Consider the following 20,077-nt stretch of genomic DNA (forward strand, 5'->3'; position numbering starts at 1 on the left):
ATAACCATCAAACCCAGGCTTTTGAAGGTGTGTTAAAAGTACTGACACATGAAACCAAACTAGAAGCCTCTTGTGTTGGTGTCAACGAAAAGAAAGACAAAATAGCAGAACTAAAAGGCCTTGTATTGGGAACTAAGTGCTTGTATTTATGTTCCCTGAGCACTTTAAACCATCTCAGGGACTTTGTCTTCAGTTCTGTTTCAAAGGCCAGTAAAATGTGGGATTAGGGATTCCCTTAAGTACATGTGGTATGCCTCCAGAGACATGACACTTTGAAGAACAGCCACACGCTTCTCATTTTTCCAAACAGAAGCTTCTTATTGCTCTATTCAAGAAAGTCAAACTGAGTTTAGATACCTCCACATTTATGCACAATCCTGTAGCCTAATGCTGATTTTTCTGCATTGTTTCTCATCTCCAAAAAGGTCTCAACGCTTTTCAAAGATGGCACGATTGGAGGTGACATCAATGTTGTAATTGTTGGACTAATACTGCTGGATGAAGACCAGGTGAGTTTAAGGTGCTATGAATTTTATTGCAGTGGAGATTTTGAAAATAGAGTAAAAGATCTTGGCTCTATGGCATTGATAATGTGTGTTCAAGTGAATATCTTACACCAACACCAAGTGCATATTTGTAAAATGAATGAGAGTTAAAGCCCTCTGGAGGCAATTGACGTCATGGACCATGAGAGGTTTAGATAACACAGAGCTTTGAAGCCGAATGAAACATTGCTTCAAAAGGTGGATTTTATTGTCCTTGAGAGGCTTGTCTCTTTCACTCTTTTTGAGACGCTCCATCTGAACAGGTCTCGTTTTTATGATGACAGTTTAATTGGATACACAGCATTCCATTGGATTCCAGCCAGACGAGGGACATGTCTGTGGGAAAGTGGGCCAGCATACGGCTGAAGGGCTCTGTTACTGATACACCTGTGCTAATGTTAATGAAGTTCACGTTAGCCACCAGTCGAGGAATGCAGAAAATTACCCTCATCCCCCTTTTGATTGGAGTAATTAGCAACAGTCACTCAGGATCAGTGATGAGGGGCTAATTACCTACAGTATAGACTCATTTACTGAGGTGGGGTCAGCAGAGGCAGCCGGTAATTGTTCTGCCCAGAGCTTGATAAGCAGTTTGAGTTAGGCTACATATACACTAATTTGAACATTTGAAAACACATATTTTTCTCTTTATTTTGGCCTTCTGTCCACATTGAGACATTGTTTTTCCAAGTGGCTAAATTTGAAAATGCTGTTTTCGCGTTGTATAGTAGACTGTTGATTTTTTTTTGGGTCACTTTTGGTCAGAAAATTTACAGAAAATGAAGTACAATAGAAGTACAAACTAATATATCACGTAATTTATACTAATATATCACGTAATTTATATCACGCAATCTTTTCAATGATTGGTTGACATGCCAAGGGAGGCTAGACTCCTCTGCCATGTTACTTTTCTCAAAGTGAAATACTCGATAGTGATTGGCTAATTATTTTTACCAACGGAGGCACAATTCTCCGGCTATGGATTTGCCTCCCCGTCTCTATCCGCTTAGAGATTCGGCCCATTCGGGGAAGAGCGTGGTATTTCCACTTACAATAAATACACATTCAGAGACATTTTCACCTCAAAACTTTGGGAAGGCTGTGCCTCCCTTGCCTACACAATGCCTACACAATGCAAGAGTTTAGAAGCTTTAAGTCATTAGAAGCTTATGAACATTTCTGATGCAGCTGGGTGCAACTTACAAACCCACAAACCTGTTAACTGCGAGAGCTCAGTCATACTTGAGGTTTCAGGCGTCATTTATATGGGGAAATAAATCTGATATGAATCGGATGTGCATTTGGACCTGCCGTGTAAGCGGATAGATCATACATTCCCCTGTCAATGCGAGTCGTACGTCATTGAAAAAAGTGTCTTTTTTAAACAGTTTGCGGTACAGATATATCTATAATAAATTAAACAACTCTAGTTGACTAACAGAGTATTAATTTTGTTCATTTGTGTTAAATAAAAAGCGATCATCTGGCGCTGAAATACGTTGCTTTTGAAATCATGCTGAGTGCTCGTTTTTCGCTGCTGTCAGTTTAGTGACAAGCAGTTTCTCTAAATAACGCTGCCTAGCGTTGTTATTTTGTCTCTCTCGATAGAGCCTGTTTCCTTTCACTTCCTCCTTCTCCATATCTTCCCAAGAAATTGCGGCGTATCGCTAAAATGTAAACAAATACTAAGCTGGGCTCTCTCTCTTTCGCTATTTCTCTCAGTCTCACTGTTGAAGTAACCATGGCAACGGATAGCGTTACCACCTAATATGGCGGCGCCTTCCCGGAATGCAACGCTTCGTGAAAAGATTGTGACGTAACTCCTCATTCTCTATAGAGAGCCTAAGTCCCTCCCCTTCCGGTGGACCACCATGGGACCTTACTTCGTAAAAATATTGTATGGTAGTCAATGGCACGAGACAACAAATATTTTGATCTCGTTTGAATTGTGCCCTGAATTACACATATGATGTTTGTCAATTTAAAAGATACATTTTAAAGTCAAGAAAGTCACAGTTTGATGTAAAACTGTTGAGGTATAAGACTGTGAAAATACGTAATTACAGAGACTACAAACCCAAAAGGCGCACGTGTGATGTCATACCTTTTCTCTCAATGAATGAAGCTAACTTTACTGAAGCTAACGTCTGTCTGTTTCTATAGTCTTACGTTATAATCGTAACGTTACGCCGTCATGCCTGAGTGTTTTGTACCAGACTGCACACATACGAGGAACGGATCTTGTGACGTACATAGTGCGAGACGAGAGATGTAGTTCATTGAGCAATTTTCACATAAAACTAAATGTTACTCTTCTGTTTTATGACAAACTGCGACTTTCTTGACTTTCATAATTATCTTTTAAATTGACAAACATCATATGTGTAATTCAGGGCACAGTTCAGACGGAATAAAAAGATAAGTTGTCTCTCGCCATTGACTACCATACATATTTTTTCCGAAGTAAGGTCCCATGAGCCGGAAGCGGAGGGGAGGGACTTAGGCTCTCTATTGACCTTATGCGCCAGAGAAACGAGGGCACCGCCATCTTTAGAATATTGTCTTTGAACTTCCGTTTTTGCAGTCGCACTGTATATTTCTATGGCATTGCTGTCCAGGAGTAATTAGCTTTTGAAGTGGATTTACTTAATGTACAGTTAACGAAAGTTATCATGAGGATTGTAATGTTTAAAGCAGATGTCTTAACAAATGTCAGTAGACCGGGAAGATTTTAAAACGAGCCGTTCATTCATAAATACGCAAGATCGCTGTGAAAATACAGACCGGAAGTCAAAAGACAACGAGCGCAGCGCTGAAAAGGGGCGGGGCTACATAAGGTCTATAAAATTATCATGCCAGAAGAATAGCATGAAAACTTTATTATGTCTAGTCTATCTGTATCATCTCGTGAGCTTGCGCTGTAAGATGATTTTAGATGATTGAGTATGCACTGTAAGATGATTTTAGCGTTTCAGTGTGGAAGAGAAATTTTTGGAAAATACTTGAAACCGTGTGGATGGAGAGCATTTTGAAATGCATCTGGATTAATTTAGATGTAGTCTTAGTCTCCCAACACTAGTCAATTGCAGCTAGAGTTGAGTAAGTTACTAATTACATCTTCAACAGTGTAATTAGATTACTGAACTAATTACTCTCTCTAAAATGTATTGCATTACTATCCTCGAACAGTTCAACAATCCAAGAATAGGCATGAAACTGCTCTTTTAATTATTTTTCTCCCTATTTAAAGGAAGAAGCTTACATTAAAAAATTACATTTTATCAGTAGACGTTATAATTTGATGTTAAATCCACTATTAATTCATATAGAACTGTTCTAGTGTACACAGTATTTAATCCAATTACATCTACTCTTAACTCTTAACTCTTTACTTCCTCAGGATGGACTAGTGATTAACCATCATGCTGACCACACTCTGAACAGTTTCTGCCAGTGGCAGTCAGGTTTGGCCGGGCGAGGAGGTCGCCGTCATGATCATGCCATCCTGCTAACCGGTCTGGATATCTGCTCCTGGAAGAATGAACCATGTGACACTCTGGGTAAGGACAACATCTGCTGATTTGACATGTGCTTGAAGGACATCTTTGACAGCCATATCTTTTGTTTTTAAGACGCCATGTTAAAAGAAGTTCAAGTTTTAAACGCGTCTTAAGATACATATTCTAAGTGTTCACCTTTTTAAAATTTGTCAGTTCCTTCTTAAAGGATTAGTTCACTTCAAAATGATTTTTTTAATCATTTTTCACCCTCAAGTTGTTTCAAACCTGTATGAATTTTCTTTTTTCTGCTGAACACAAAAGAAGATATTTTGAAGAATGTCAGTAACTTCCATAGTTTTTCTTCCCTACAATGGGGTCACCCACATTCTTCAAAATATCTTCCTTTGTGTTCAGCAGAAGAAAGAAATTTCTAAAAGGTTTGAAACAACTTGAGGGTGAGTAAATGATGACAAAATTTTCATTTTGAAGTCAACCATTCCTTTAACGGATTGTAAACAGATAGGACAAAACATAATATGTTAAAACATAGCGTTCCTGTAGTTCAAATGGTAGTGCATGGTACTAGCAACGCCAGGGTCATAGGTTCGATTCCCAGGGTAAGTCACTGCCAAATGCTTAAATGTAAATGTGAAATTTAGGTCTGAAAGTCAGCGTAAATGCAACTCAAAGAGACTTGCACTGTTTATGATGCCATTACTAATAATCAAACTGCATTTATGTTGTGAAATAAAGAAACGCTGCTCACTGCTCATGTCTGACAAACTTTAGTGGCTTTAAAGCCCTCTGCAGTTACATGTTGAAAGCACTCTTTGTTTTATTACTTGTAATGTTTCTTAAGATTAGCTGAAAAATAGTTGACTACACATCATTGTTTTAATGATTTTTTATTTTATTTAATTTTTTATATATATATAATTAATTATTTAAAGTATTTAAACAGACATCAATATATTGGACATTGAGAACCAAAATGTGTAAAATGCTAAATGCATTAAAAAAATACATATTGAATTAGCAGCTAAATATTGTTGTAATATTGAACTGGGAGGTCAATGGCACCTCCCAGCCCTAACCAATACTAGTCTTGAGGGTATCTGGCCTATTATTGGACACTTTTGCCTAGTGTTTAAATTAATAATGGCTGATAGTGAATATCACATATATACATTAGGCATAAGTCACTGAAAGCCTTCACTTATGCTTTATTTACACCACTATGTGACAGTACAAGACAACAACTTTTAAGCTGATGTCAGGTTTTATTGTAAACCTATACAAAAGAGGAAGAAAACATAGGTGTGGTGTGACATTTAAGATTAATGACCTAAAATATACTGTTTGACTGGTGATGACTGCGCTTAGTCATCACTTAAGCTACTGCTAAATTGCCAAATTATTAGAGGTACAGTAACAACCTGTTTCCTATGAGAGCTCGAGCTGTGTTCTCCACCCTGTGCCACATAAAAGAATCTCTCCCTGCTAACCCCTAACCCCATTAGCAAAGCTAGCCATGCCCCTCAAATGCAAGGCCGCAGTTCAAAGGGTGCTGAGAACATAACATTTGTGGAGTGTCAATGATTAACACTTGAGCGCAGACTGCAGCTCGCACAGCTCACACTTGGAGGTGAAGGGGTCAGGGGGTCATGGGAGATTTCACGTCCCTCACAGGTCATGGACTGGATGATTAAAGAGCTACGCCGAACCTTTGATACAACCGTACACTCTTTACCGTACCGCTAGTCTGAGAAAACCACAGAATACAACATGAATTACCCTCATGCATCATTTCTGCATTATGACAGTTTCTTGAGAGCAAGAAATATTGAAAGATATAACATTACTTATGATGATTTTTTTTTTTTGTTGACCTTTTAAAAATAAATCAATTGTAATGGGCCCTGAAAGACATTTTTAGTAAAGTATGTGATTTTTTTTTTTTTTTTTTTCAAATACGATTTTCAATAAGGCTGGAAGACAAATAAATCACAACATAATCTGGTACAACACATTTGTGCAATACATGCAAGTATTTTATCACTTGGTGCGTATGTGTCAAAAAACAGCACATATTTTAAGCGATTAAATCTAAGGAAAATAAATCAGACTCCTTTGGTCCTTTTGGGGTTTGACTTTGTTCCAACGTACAGCCCAGCTTCATCTCCATAGGTTTTGTATTAAAGAGTTAGAAAGTCAGAATTTGTCATAAAATACAGTTCTCTTAGATCTCAGACCAGTATTGCAACACATATAGAATTGTTCAAAGCATTTTGTGAGGTTGCCTTTCTATTATTTTTTATGCCTTCTACAGTTAATATACTACTCCTAGTAGTAGAAGGCATAGCATATAATGTGTTTCAGATTCATAATGGTTGAAGTAACTCATATATCTGTTCAGATTTCCTGCGACTGACTCAAAACAACTGGATTTGATCTTTATCTTGAACTAGCAGTTGTGAAACAAATACTCTCGAAATCTTGATCTTATTACATCAGTCCATCACTTGCCATCTCACACTCTTATGTTTATTGCCGTCTCACTTTATTAGATGATGGACACTACTGTTCAAAAGTTTGCAGTTAGCAATCTTATGAAAGTCACATTAAAGACATTTATAACGTTTAAAAAGATTTCTATTTCAGATAAGTGCTGTTCTTTTCAAATTAATATTCATCAAAGAATGTTGATATAATAATAATAAGCAAATCAGCATATTAGAGTGATTTCTGAAGGATCATGTGACACTGAAGACTGGAGTAATTATGCTGAAAATTCAGTTTTGCCATCACAGGGATAAATTACATTTTAAAATATATTCACATAGAAACCAGTTCTTTTAAATTGTAATAATATTTCAGAATATTACTGTTTTACTGTATTTTTTGTCAAATAAATGCAGCCTTGGTGAGCATAAGAGACTTAAGAAACATTAAACTATCTTACCGACCCCAAACTTTTGAACTGCGGTGCACAGTTAGACGATATGAGATGATCAGGTATATATTTATTTTTGCAGGCTCTTTGGCCCCTTGTACAAGTTGTTGGCTTGACTTATATAGCCATCATCATTCATTCACTCATAAATTCATTCATCCTTCCATTTATTGTTTCAATTTCAGGTTTTGCTCCAATCAGTGGAATGTGCAGTAAGTACCGCAGCTGCACGATCAATGAAGACACGGGTCTTGGTCTGGCCTTCACAATTGCCCATGAATCTGGCCACAAGTAAGAGTCAAATTTATAATTAACCTCTATTAGATTCCCTCATATCCAGTTGCCTGCATTGGATCAATGAAAGCCTTGTTTTCCACAGCTTTGGAATGGTCCACGATGGCGAAGGCAATGTGTGTAAGAAGTCGGTTGGAAACATTATGTCTCCCACCTTGGCTGGACATAATGGTTTATTCTCATGGTCATCCTGTAGTCGACAATATCTAAACAGATTTCTAAGGTGAGTAAAGACTTGTTTTGACATCTAGGATCTGTTTCCCAAATAACACTTTCGAAAAGGCAGTATCATGAACTCTATTTTTATTTTCAATGCATCAATACAATTACAGTGTTGTGGAAACTGTAATAAACTTTCAGTCACGTGGAGAGACTATGCCAAAATCAAATGCTTTACCCATTGGCAGCACAAAGTGGCATTAGAAAAACAGCGCAAAGATTAACAACATGCCCTTTACTAAGCATCTCCTGTCCATTAGTCATCCATGCAGAATCACCCAGCGTGAGCCCAGTGAGAGTCTAGACACCAACCTCATCTTTTAAAAGTAATATTTGTAGAGCTGTTTTGGTTGTGATATGGAAAAACAAGCAGCTCCAGCAGGTTTTAAATGTCACTTTCTGTCTGAGAGCCGCGTCTGTGCTCGTGAAAGTGGATCAGCTTGACCTTTTGCCCTTAAATTAACCAAGGTGTCAAATGAACCGGCCTCGTGCTCCGTTATCGTGATGAGCTCATCTGGGTGAAGATCCTTGGCAGCGAGCTGGAATCAGTAGTTGTAGGCCTCAGCAGGAGAGAGTAGGGGTTTCCTTGCCAGGCATTGTGATTGTAGGTAAACCGCTTATAACAGCTGGTCTGATGTTGTATGCACCAGTACACTTGTTGCTTCCCTATGTTGTATGGACCAATATATCCGTTTCATTATTAACACTTCCTGTGATATATTATTCCCGCGTCGGCTCGACCATGTTTAGGGCGGTGCTGAAGGCGCCGGCGAAGTTTTGGCACTCTGCCAGCTAGATGCATGAGTGTTTCAACCAGGTCCGGTACCCGAACTGGGTGAGGTGGGGCTTTAGTTCTTTTCTGTCAACTCTGCATATATCCTTCGCGATCGATTTCGCACATTTGCCGATGGAGCGTGTTCAGATCATAATGTTCTGACCGCGTTTGTGCAGGACAAAGCTCTGGGGACATCAAGTTACAGGGACTGATGGAAGCTGTACAAAGTACACAGGCTACACCGTAGCCTAATTTCAATGAATTTTAATGGACAGTGAAACAAAGGCAGAACACCGTACAATTTGATAGGTATCATTATTTGATAAACACCGGCACAGTAACTTCATATTGATGCGCGGCTAAACAAAGGCAGAGTACCGTAACTCAATGTGAGCGTTCCAAAACAAAGCCAAAGAGCGGTAACTGGTGTTACAGTGTTCTGCCTTGGTTTCTCATGGGCTTTTGGAAGTTACTGTTAAGACAAGCCATTATTTTCTCGAAAAAACAACGGAATTGACTCAAGATACTTATCCACATTATAAAGGAGGTCTTGAATGTGCCTAATTTTCGACCAAAAGCAAAGTTACGGTCTTTTGCCTTTGCACGGCAGAGTTGCAGTTGGATTCCTGTCAGTCTTGAGATTTAGTAAATGTAAACATATAAAGTTCCATAAAGTATGCTTTCTGTAGCTCAAACCATAGAACATGGTGCTAGCAATGTCAACATTGTGGGTTAGATTCCTAGGGAATTTAACCACTGATCAAATGTATACCTTGAATGCAAAGCGTCTGACAAATGCATAAATGTAAATGTAAAGTGCTTAAGTTCAGTAGAGCATTCTCGGATGTCATTGCATGTTCTGAGTTCATGGAACTCGCAAACTCAGTAAAGGCCGCTAGCTTGTGCGGGAGCTGCAGTTGGACAAGGTCCATTTTCAGCTGAACTTTCGGAGAGAACTCCATTAGATTGCAAAGGCAAAAAATAAGCACTCTGCCATAGAGTGCTGCAGGGATGACACATTTTTATAGGCCAAACCCCGTAAATGAGTTTTAGCACTCACAGTTCCATTATCCATTATCCAAATGCCTAAAAAAGGTCTGTGGTTAAAAGAAGCTCAAGATATTTTCAAATTCCAAAACAAAATCAAATAACTAGCGACGATGAAAGACAGCTGTGTTGTTAAAAGTTATGCCTGAGCAAACCTCAAAGACTACATCCTTAAGAATCATGCACTTAATAGTGTGTGTCAATGGGGGGAAAACTTCCGGGTTGGCCTACAAAAATACAACATCACTGCAGCACTCTATTTCCCCAATAACATACGCTGACTGATACTCTGACTCTCTTGACGACACATTACCTGGCAGGAAACTAATCATATGAGCTCCACTTACTTCACTCGCATTGGTAGTTGCCCTTTATTTGCATAATATTAAAACTTTTCTCAACTTTCTCAAATTGGACATGCCTACATCTGGTCGATAATGGTCACTGTCTCTCATGTCACCAGAATGGAAGACTGCTCATAGAGCAGTCGTGGCCTAATGGATAGAGAGTCAGACTAATAACCCAAAGATCACAGGTTTGATTCTCAATACTGGCAGGAAATGCGGTTGCTCCAGGTGTGTGTGTCCACGCTTTGCAGTGTGTGTGTTCGCTACTCACTGCTCCTAATGTCTGTGCACTAATTTGGTTGGGTTAAAGGACAAGGACAAATTCTGAGTATGGGTTACCATACTTGGCCTTTACGTCGTGTCAGTTCAGTTCTCCATTTAAAAGTGATTGGGATCATGATGCTTTATTGCTGACTCCCCAAAGTTTGTGGTTTGAGTATCTCCATCTCATTTAGTTCCTCATTTAGCATCCTGAAGCCGTAAGTGTTGCAAATTGACGTAAGGAACCAACCAGTCAATCCAATCAGACTGCATGGTTAATCAAATTCATATGTACCAAAACCTGGAGTGTGACAGTGGCGTTAGTGTTACCAGAGTCTGCCTGTGAGCCACAGCTTTTCCACAGCTTTTTGTCGCCTTTTTGAAGGCGACAAACTGCAGAATGATCCTCCCTCATTTCTCTTTCCAATCCCACGACACCCCAGTGTGCTGCCGATAAATACGGCAATGCTCTCTCCGTCAGCTGTCCTCCCATCTGTTTCTCATTCCTCATGAGCAGCCTCACCTACGTCACCATGTGCCTATCGACATTCAGCCAGCAGATCACAAGACCTTCAAGTAGCTAAAGTCTGATCTGCTTTCAGACCCTCTCTCGTTCCTCTTCACAGCCTTCCGCTTTTATCACTCCCCTCACTAATAAAACAGAGCTTGAAAGGGAGTCTGGCCGGGTCTGGTTTGAGCAGGTCTGTCTTATAGCTGCCGGTCGCCTTAATCTGGGGGGAAACTTAAAGAGGTGACACTGGGAAAACTGAGTGGTGATGAGGAACTGAATCAGATTCATCTGACTCTGACATTCCTGCCTCTGTGGGCCAGATGCTGCTTCATTGATCCTTCTCCAGATAATTGGAAGCAGGAGCGGAAAAGGACAGGGTTTCCCTTTACAGGGTCCACTGAAACACAGAGGGATTCTGGGATAGCTGGATGTAGTAGACTTCAACTTTATATTGCAGTGTTCTGCAACAACTGCATCTGTATGTACAGATACAAACTGTTCAGTTGACTACTCATCTTTACTAGTCAACTAGTCATTCAGAAAAGTAAAAACTTCCCCCAAATCATGCATCCCTAAACTCAAGTATTGTATGGGAGCAGCAGTGTGCCGACTTTCGTCCAATCAGTCTGCTTTAAAGCAATCAGTATTGTAAAAAGCGCTATATTAATAAAGGTGACTTGACTTTACTTGACTTGACTTTGACTTTCATTATTTTGGTTGATCACCTCTATTAGTATGTTTTTACTGGATATGCTTGTTATATAGTATAGAACTAATAGACCAGTTGATGTGACCCCCATTACAAGTATACATCCCACACACACTCACATACTGACACACTCTCGTCATTGCACGGGCGAGCGGCCCGGAGCGTCTGCTAAACTACTCAGAGCTCATTCAGGGTTTCACTGTATGTCTGATTGTGTAAAACACAGTATTAAACAATGTAAAATACTTTCTCATGATCCTTGATATCATTTACAAGCGGAGCCTCTCTGTCGGCCTGTACAATAACGGCAGCATTGAATAACATACGTCATGATAAAGTCTAAATGTAGAAATCTCTAAATGTAGCCAGGGGAACTACTGTTGTTATGTTGTCATGGTGTCCATCTCTACTGTACTAGAGTCAAGCTGTTTTACAGTTGTGTTTCTGTCTCAGTACCGCCCAGGCCACCTGTCTGTCTGATGAGCCCAACGCCATACAGGAGTACAAATACCCCGAGAAACTTCCTGGAGAGCTGTACGACGCCGACACGCAGTGCAAGTGGCAGTTTGGAGAGAAAGCCAAACTGTGCACTCTGGACTTCAAGAAGGCAAGGCCATTAATATCAATATTTCATATTGTTTTATCAATGAAATCACTTCTGAAAAAAGTTCTAGTCATGTCAGAAATTTCATATTCATGAGTTGAGTGCACATGAATGGCACCACATGACACATTCTTGCTAAATTTTGTGTAAATACCATTGTGTAAATATTGTAAAATAAGCTATTTAATCTTGACAGGAAACACTGCTCATTTAGCCTGTTAATAATGTGAATATTTATGCTACGAAACTACTACACGTGAATGACAAAATATGAATGAAATTGCCCTGCATATGAATTTTACTTTGACCAAAATCAGAGAAACAGCCTTAGTTATTACTTCCAATTTGGACGTTTCTATGAGCACTTGAGTTTCCATGCTGATAAATGCTTAGTGCTGGTTTAGTGTTGGTCTGCTTAGACATACTGTTCTCCAACAAAACTTTCTGCTCAAGCAAGCTTGCTCTTGTGAAGCTAGTTGGTCAAGGAAGTCTTGTTGATTAAGCTAGTTAAGAACACTGGTTGTAACTAGTGCACCAACTTCCAAACATACACTACTGTTCAAAAGTTTGGAGTCTGTAAGATTTTTTGATGGTTTTGAAAGAAGCCCCTTATGCTTACCAAAACCAAAGTTATTTGATCAAAAATAATAATAATAATTCAAATAACTGTGTTCAATGTGAATATATTCTAAAATGTAATTTATTCATGTGATCAAAGCTGAATTTTCAGCATCATTACTCCAGTCTTCAGTGTCACATGATCCTTCAGAAATCATTCTAGTATGCTGGTTTGCTGCTTAAGAAACATTTCTGATTATGATACATTTTTAAAATAGTTGTGGGAACATTTTTGTGGGAAACAAGATTTTTCAGGATTCTTTGATGAATAGAACGTTTGAAAGAATGATATTTATTATTATTTGTAATGTTGAAATATAAATATTTTTTTCAACATTATAAGTCCCTTTAGTGCCACTTTTGATCAATTTAAAGGGATACTCCACCTCTGGAAAGATGAATGTGTATTTAAATTGGGTCATTTATGTAGAAGAAATGTGAAATTATTTTTGAATTTGGAGCTTTCTAGACTGAGAAAAGCCAGAAAATGTATTTTTGGCTCATGTGGATGAAAGACAACAACTCCCAGAATGCACTTGCTTCGCTGCTCTACGAGGCCACTCCCAAGCCACGCCTACCGGTTAGAGAGCAGTTGTAAACAATAAAGCTAACTAGTCTCCGTGAGTCTGCCCGGAATGGTATCGCACAAAATGTCCGGGATTCGGCTTTTGCATTCTACAGTCGCCATTCATTGTGTTTACTGTGGCGAGCAGGACGAGACTAGGGCCGCGGGAGAACGACGTGAGGCCGGTGGCGTGATTACTGATGACCGACACCTGTGAGGCACTGGTCTCGTATCTCTCACAGAGGAGCGGGTATTCTCTTAGCAATGGTAAAACGCACATCAACCGATCACGCCACCGGCCTCGCGTCTTTCTCCCGCGGCCCTAACCTCGTCCTGCTCGCCACAGTAAACATGATGAATGGCGACTGTAGAACACAAAAGCGGTGGCGTGATTACTGATGAGCGGCGCCTGTGAGACGCGCCGGTCTCGCATCTCTCACGGAGGAGCGGGTATTTTCTTAGCAATGGTAAAACGCACATCAACCGATCACTTGTTTAGTGTTCATGTAAACACTACATTCAGATTCACCAATCGGAATGAATTCAGTTAGATTGAAACAAAAGGTGTGCATGTAAACAATGAATGGCGACCGTAGAAAGCAAAGCCGAATCCTGGACATTTTGGACGATCTCGACGGCCGGACATGCAGGTTTCTGCCAGTGAAATCAAACGCACTGGCACTGATCTGTGATAGGTCTGTTAGCGCATTAGGTCCAACCCCCTAAGGGTGGGAACTAGTGCTTGTAGTCTTAACAGAAATCCCCCCCTCTTACACTTCCTCCGACAATGACGCAAAATGACGATTTTTGCGTCATTGTAGGAGGAAGTGTAAAGAGGTAAATACAGATTTCTCTCGTCTCAGGGGAAAATGAGAAAATGTTGCACGACCATTCAAGAGTATGACTGGGTTTCTAACATTGCAAAGCTTAATGCAAATGGGTGGAGTGTTCCTTTAATACATCCTTGTTGAATAAAAATATTAATTTATTTAAAAAGAAAAAAATCTTACTGACCCCAATTTTTTTATCTGGTAGCTCTAGTGAAAAAATAACTATGGAAAAAAATTATTTAAAATACATTTATTTTATACTAAGTATACTATACATATGTACATGTACATTTACATTCATATCGCTTTAGACTTACTGATATAAATTTTATTTATTTATTATTAAACGTATTTGTATACTTAGCCTAAAATAAATGTATTTCAAATACATTTTGGTATTTATTTTCACTAGGGCTAAGTCTTGTTTTCCGAAATCTGTATCAAAATTAAGTGAGTTTGAGCTCAAAACAACAATTTTAGTATATTTATTTTTCACTAGGGTACGTATGCACCTTCAAATGTCTTCTCAACGGGAACATGAGACTGATAAATTTGATCCAGCCTGAGCTGCGTTACGGTTAAAGTTATTTCAAACTGATAAGAATCCATTTGTGTGGTTCTTATCATGGAGTTTATGGTCATCATTTGGAAAGAGGAAGCTGATCCAGGTTCACAAGGAGAGCAGGGATCAAGCGTGACAGTGTGATTGAGAGGAATGCCTCACCTGAGACAGAAACTAGCGCTCGCGGTCACTTCACTGAGGCCTGGAGAGATCTGTCACGCTGCACCACAGCACACATGTGCCACATTTTCTATATAATCATGTTTTTTTTTTAGGATATGGCCCTGACAACACACACGCATGGCTGTTCAGCAAGCTCCACTGTTCATGATTTAGAATGTACAATGGCTAAAAAGTCTACAAAAATATATATTTGTTTGTTACATTCATTTTGTTGGTTTCAACATCACATTAAATTTGGAAAAATATCTGACATGATTTGTCTTGGATTCATATCTCAAACCTGCCATTTTTATAGACTTTTTATAGTCATTGTATGCAGGGTTTGAAATTAACACCCGTCAATCGGCCAAATAGGGGTGAAAATCCACAGTGGCAGGTAACGCATATCAACACGCTAGCCAATTTGGCGGGTTATGGCATCTTTATCAAAGCCCTTCCCTTAAAAAGATCCTCAAACATTATCAAAACAAAGAATAAAGAGGGTCGCGCACTGAGAAAAACGCCGCCCAGTGCCACGTCTTTAAAATTTGAACACCTTGTTTTCTACAATACATATACTGTATATATTTGGTACCATACCATACGTATAGCGGTGGCACCACTCGGCGTCTATCGAGATGTCCGAGGCACAGTGCTTCCAGTCTGGTGTGCTCCGCTGGAGCCTTAGGAGACAATTAAGAGGCCACTTTTCCCAACCTGTTCTAATAAATGCCACATGTACAAGACTTTTGGGGAAAAAGCTACCTAGCGTCTTTATTGCTACGTGCAGGTAAAATCAAGACAGTTCAATCAAGAATCACAGAGAATTTTGTTTTTATTTCTATTTTATTTTATTTGAATGGTACCCTTAAACAGTGATTGACTGTCGTAAAGCTGAAAGCAATACAATGATTCAGATTCAGAATCAGATTTAAATCTAAGCATGTGACATTGATACTCTGATCATTTTGTTTTGGCTAGTAGAAGTTTTGAATGGCCGATAACTTCAAAATTTAGCAGCCAAATTTGCTGGTGAGTGAAAAAGTTAATTTCAAACCCTGACTGTATGTGAATAAATAAGTATATCAGATGTTTGGACACAAATGTGATGCTTAAAATGAAATGCATCTTTTTCTTCTTCTTCTTTTTTTAATAACACATTTACAACACACGACATAACAACTGACATACACCAAAAATTAGCAAGATTAAAGGTGCTGTATGTAATTTTATTAATTTTATTGTACTAAAGCATAAAAATACCATAATATGTTTGCAGATATTTAGGAAACATGCTAAGTTCACACATTTTCTCCGAAAAACAATGTTACAGCCAGTTATTTTACTTTAAAATGTGCGTTCTGTGTTGGAATGTCTGTTTTTGTTTTGGTCTATGCGATACCGCACGTTGCCAATTTACCCAACAGTATTTCGACACCCCGGGTTGCCAGTTTTGCAGAAAACACAGAGTATTGCAGTCATGGAAGCCAGCAAACGAACTGGGTCAGAGATCAAAGAGTCTACCCGACCTAAAAAGCTTCAGCATCCATCTAAAAATCTCTATGAACAGGAGCATATTAAAATGCGGATAAATCAACTCATCAGCTTATAGTGTAAGGCTCGTCACCTACCTATGTCAATTGCGCTCACTCCTGTTGTGAGTCCTCAATCTGGCAACCCGCGTGACTCTTCAATATTTTGAATTGGGATTGCAGTAACCATTTAAACCGCTAGTTGTCAATACTACATTCTGCACCTATAAAATGGATCAGACTGGAAAAGGTACTGGTGTAAAGTTTTCCCTAACCCTAACAAAAGACAGTAAATTACTGTAATCCCGGTAAATTACTGTAAAATTACGACTTTTGCGGTAAATACACAACTTTTTACCAGTAAGATACCATTCCCACACCAGTACCAAAATACCGTACCAGTACCATAAACTCTGATGCCAGTCATCAGAAATTACCTAAGAAATACTGAGCTGTTTGTTCATCCACCTGGATAAGAAGAAGCACTTTACTTTCACAATCTGTCCAATTTGACTACATTTACTTCTGAGAGATAGGCATAGGAGGATGATCTCACAGAGTGTGGCTTTGGTCTTTAAAACACAAGACGCATAATAGTTACTATAGTATTACAGTTAGTACACAACCACTGCAGACCCGCAATGCTGATAAATGGAAAAGAAGGCGAACACGAGATGCAACACTAAGTTTAGATGTCTGTCTAACACATGTTTACAGCAGAAACAGTTCCAACAGAGCTTTATGATTGTCCCAAAGCAGACTTCTTCCATCAGCACGTTCTGACCTTCTACAGTACGTACTCGTACCGGTAATCCTGTTCTTTGTTCACACACAGCATCATACCAGTAATTTACTGGTAACAACTTCTCATACTAGGAAATTGCCAAAACTGATTTACCTATATTTTTGAAAAGGTCTTGTTCACACATAATCTCTTAACAGTAATTTCCTGGTAATTTACCAGTAAAGACTGGATGTGTGAAAGGAGTTAAAGCAGACTTGTGTGCTTTCTGTGAACATTTGACTTGTGATCACATTTGACCTGTATTCTTTAGTCCAGGGATTCTGATGCCCGGATAGCTCAGACGGTTCGATTATTCAAAACATCACTGCATGTTCAAAACTGAGAGGAGAGCACTTTCTCTATTTTTCTATTGCTGAAATCTGTAAATCTGTTGTAACGCCAGGAATTCAGGTCGTCTGAACTCAATAGAGATTTGTTAAAATAATTTTTCCACTGTAGTCTAGTCTATACATCTAAAATTGGACCTCCCCGTAGAGAAATCTGATAGAGTGCAGCTCCGGCAGACCTCGCTCCAGGCCTGCACGGTCTCGTGAAGCAAAGGCAGAGCTAAATATACTTTGGAGGGACGCCAGTGGGAAGCTCTGTTTGCTGGGCTCCTATTGTCCTGATTTCACCTAACATTTTTATTTTATTTTTTTACCTACTGTGGGAGTCAATGACTGCCGTCAACTGTCTGGTTACCAACATTCTTCAAAATATCTTTTTTTTTATTTTTTATTTTTTTGTTCAACAGAAGAAAAACTCATACAAGTTTCTTATTTTGTGTCAATAAATAATGTAAATATAGCCATACCAACAAAAAAAATAAATGTATTGTTGGATAGTAAAGTGTACCAACAACCCAGAATCTGAAGCTTCAAATGGAAATGGAACATGAATTTACATTGGACTATAAAAACAAAGCACAAAGAGGGGCCTGCTCATTTCATGTCACTGAACGGGATAGAAATTGTTCTGTAGATGTTCTTCAGGCAAAGCTGTTCTGTCATCCTGAGCTCTCACTGCTTTCACCATGAATTAGCATCTTCATATTCTCTGGCAGTCAGAGCTTTGATAGGACTGAGATGTTCAAGCTCAGCAGAAACAACAGGGACGGATTTGAGGAGGTCTCGCTTTAACACACAGCTGCAGAACTTGTGCTGGGATTTCTGTGATCACTCTGGCAAACTGCCTTCTATTCCTCCCATCTGTGCTCCCATTGTCAAAATATGATTCAATAATCCAGATGTGAATAATATACGGACATATAAAACGTGCAGCCGTTTCTTGCTCTTCTTGCTCTTGTTTCATAGAGAGAAAGTGAATGAGAGGAAGACGTAGATATCTGGGACAATAAAAAAAAAAACATTTAGGTCCTGATTACACCTGGTATTAAGGTGTGTTTTGGTCAATCGGATCACAAGACGAGGGAGACACATACCCATTTACACCTGGTGTTTTAATGCGTCTCTTTTGTCCACTTTCAACCACTTCTGTCCTAATTTTTTCAAGGGGAGGGTCTATGGTTGGGTAAATGTATGTGTTATTTAGATCTTTCGATCTAATGGACGAAATAAAGTCGTGCAATTTACATATGAACGCGCCCGGAGACGACGGAAAAACATACGGAGAGCAGCAGCTTTCGTTTCTGCTCTGACAGCCGCAAGATCACACCGAACTAAGTACACACTGAGTGTGTGTTAGAAATCAGAATGGTGAGAAAACATTGTGCTTGGTAAGTTTTCTTCTTCAAACCAAACGTGGGTCTTAATGACAATCATGTCTGGCTACATCTCTTCTCATAATGTTTACGCATCAGGTCAGTAGACGGAGAGTAGACGGTCTTTTGTGACTGTTCGAACACATTCTACCACATGAGTGTTTACACTACGAAAGCAATCCGGTCGAATGCGTTTTCTACCTCTGGAAGTGGTCGAAAGTGGACAAACTCAAAACGTTTTAGACCTCGTTTACACCTGTATTTAGTGTCGTCCACTTGTGATCCGATCGACCAAAATGCATCTTAATATAAGGTGTAAACAGGGCCTTAGGGTGTCTGATGATTTCATACATTTTTCTTCAGTGAGGGACATTTTTGATTACTTGAAATATTGTTCATACAATTCTGCATTTATTTTTTAAACATTTGAAATTTGCTTGAATAAATGTCTGATAATGAGCTTGATCATCCTTCAAGTTTGGTGTGAATGTTTGTAGGTAATTGGACATGCAAAAATAATTCTATATATTTTTCAGTTGGTAAAAAAAAACAAAAAAAACAGTTGTTTCTGAATCATCATTTTCTAATTCTCCCCCATTTTATTAAACATACTCTCATATCATGGTGTAAAATAAAAACATTTCTGTTTGAAGAGTTCTGTTCAACATCTGGCAGAAATGTGATCGCCTGTCACTTCTCATCTCTATGATAATAACCAAGTATAAACTCAATTGTTCTCTAAAGGTTTGGTGTGTTGGTAATAACAGCAGGATTGAGAACAGCGATATTTGTATTAAAAACATTACAAATTTTACAAAAATATATATATATTTTTTTTTTTAAATGTAGCCTATTAAATATTATTATGTTAAAAGTTAATGGGAAGTAAAAACTTTGTAAGTCAACTTATTCTACTAACCCTAACCAAACAGTCTACTAATACTCTAACATGTAGTTTCAAAGTTACTACAAAGTTGCAATGTCAAAAGTGGGCTATCGAAATAAAGTGTAACCTAAAAAAAAGTTCAGTTAGTTGCAGAATCACCAACATACAGAGTGTTTGGCATATGCTGAAGCTAAAACAAACCAGATAGGTCATTATTATATCCAGAGACCATAAACAGTGTGTCGTTATTCTGTACAACTGCCTTTTGGACTCATACAGCTTGTGAAGAACATCTATCCATTGCGTAATGTGTTATAATACTTAATTTGTTCAGTATAAATATCGCTCAGACTTCTGTCAAAATGGCAGGTTCTTTAATGCATTCATATCAACACGTCTGTCTGATGTGTGTCACACAGGACATCTGCAAAGCCCTGTGGTGCCATCGGGTCGGAAGAAAATGTGAGACCAAGTTCATGCCAGCCGCCGAGGGCTCTTCCTGCGGTCCAGAGATGGTGAGTCACAACCACAGATGTGTTCAGAAGCGTCTCACCTTAAAAAGAAGTCAAGTTATACCCGTCCTTTTCAGCTCAAGTGGCACAAAGGAAAAAGCCAAATGGTCTGTTTCTTGTCATTGAAAGAGTTTAATC

The 20,077-nt window shown here is 38.9% G+C and overlaps 1 protein-coding gene across 1 annotated transcript in view; it reads left to right on the forward strand.

Moving 5' to 3' along the window:
* Positions 1–20,077, forward strand: part of adamts16 (ADAM metallopeptidase with thrombospondin type 1 motif, 16) — an 81,673-nt gene that overhangs the window by 16,741 nt on the left and 44,855 nt on the right. Inside the window, exons 6-11 of the mRNA XM_084088600.1 lie at positions 426–509; positions 3,949–4,108; positions 7,187–7,292; positions 7,381–7,518; positions 11,618–11,771; positions 19,847–19,942. Coding sequence (XP_083944726.1) covers positions 426–509; positions 3,949–4,108; positions 7,187–7,292; positions 7,381–7,518; positions 11,618–11,771; positions 19,847–19,942 — 738 coding nt within the window. The remainder of the gene's footprint in view (positions 1–425; positions 510–3,948; positions 4,109–7,186; positions 7,293–7,380; positions 7,519–11,617; positions 11,772–19,846; positions 19,943–20,077) is intronic.

This window comes from Abramis brama (assembly GCF_963993115.1).
Source record: "Abramis brama genome assembly, chromosome: 17".
Taxonomy (NCBI): Eukaryota; Metazoa; Chordata; class Actinopteri; order Cypriniformes; family Leuciscidae; genus Abramis; species Abramis brama.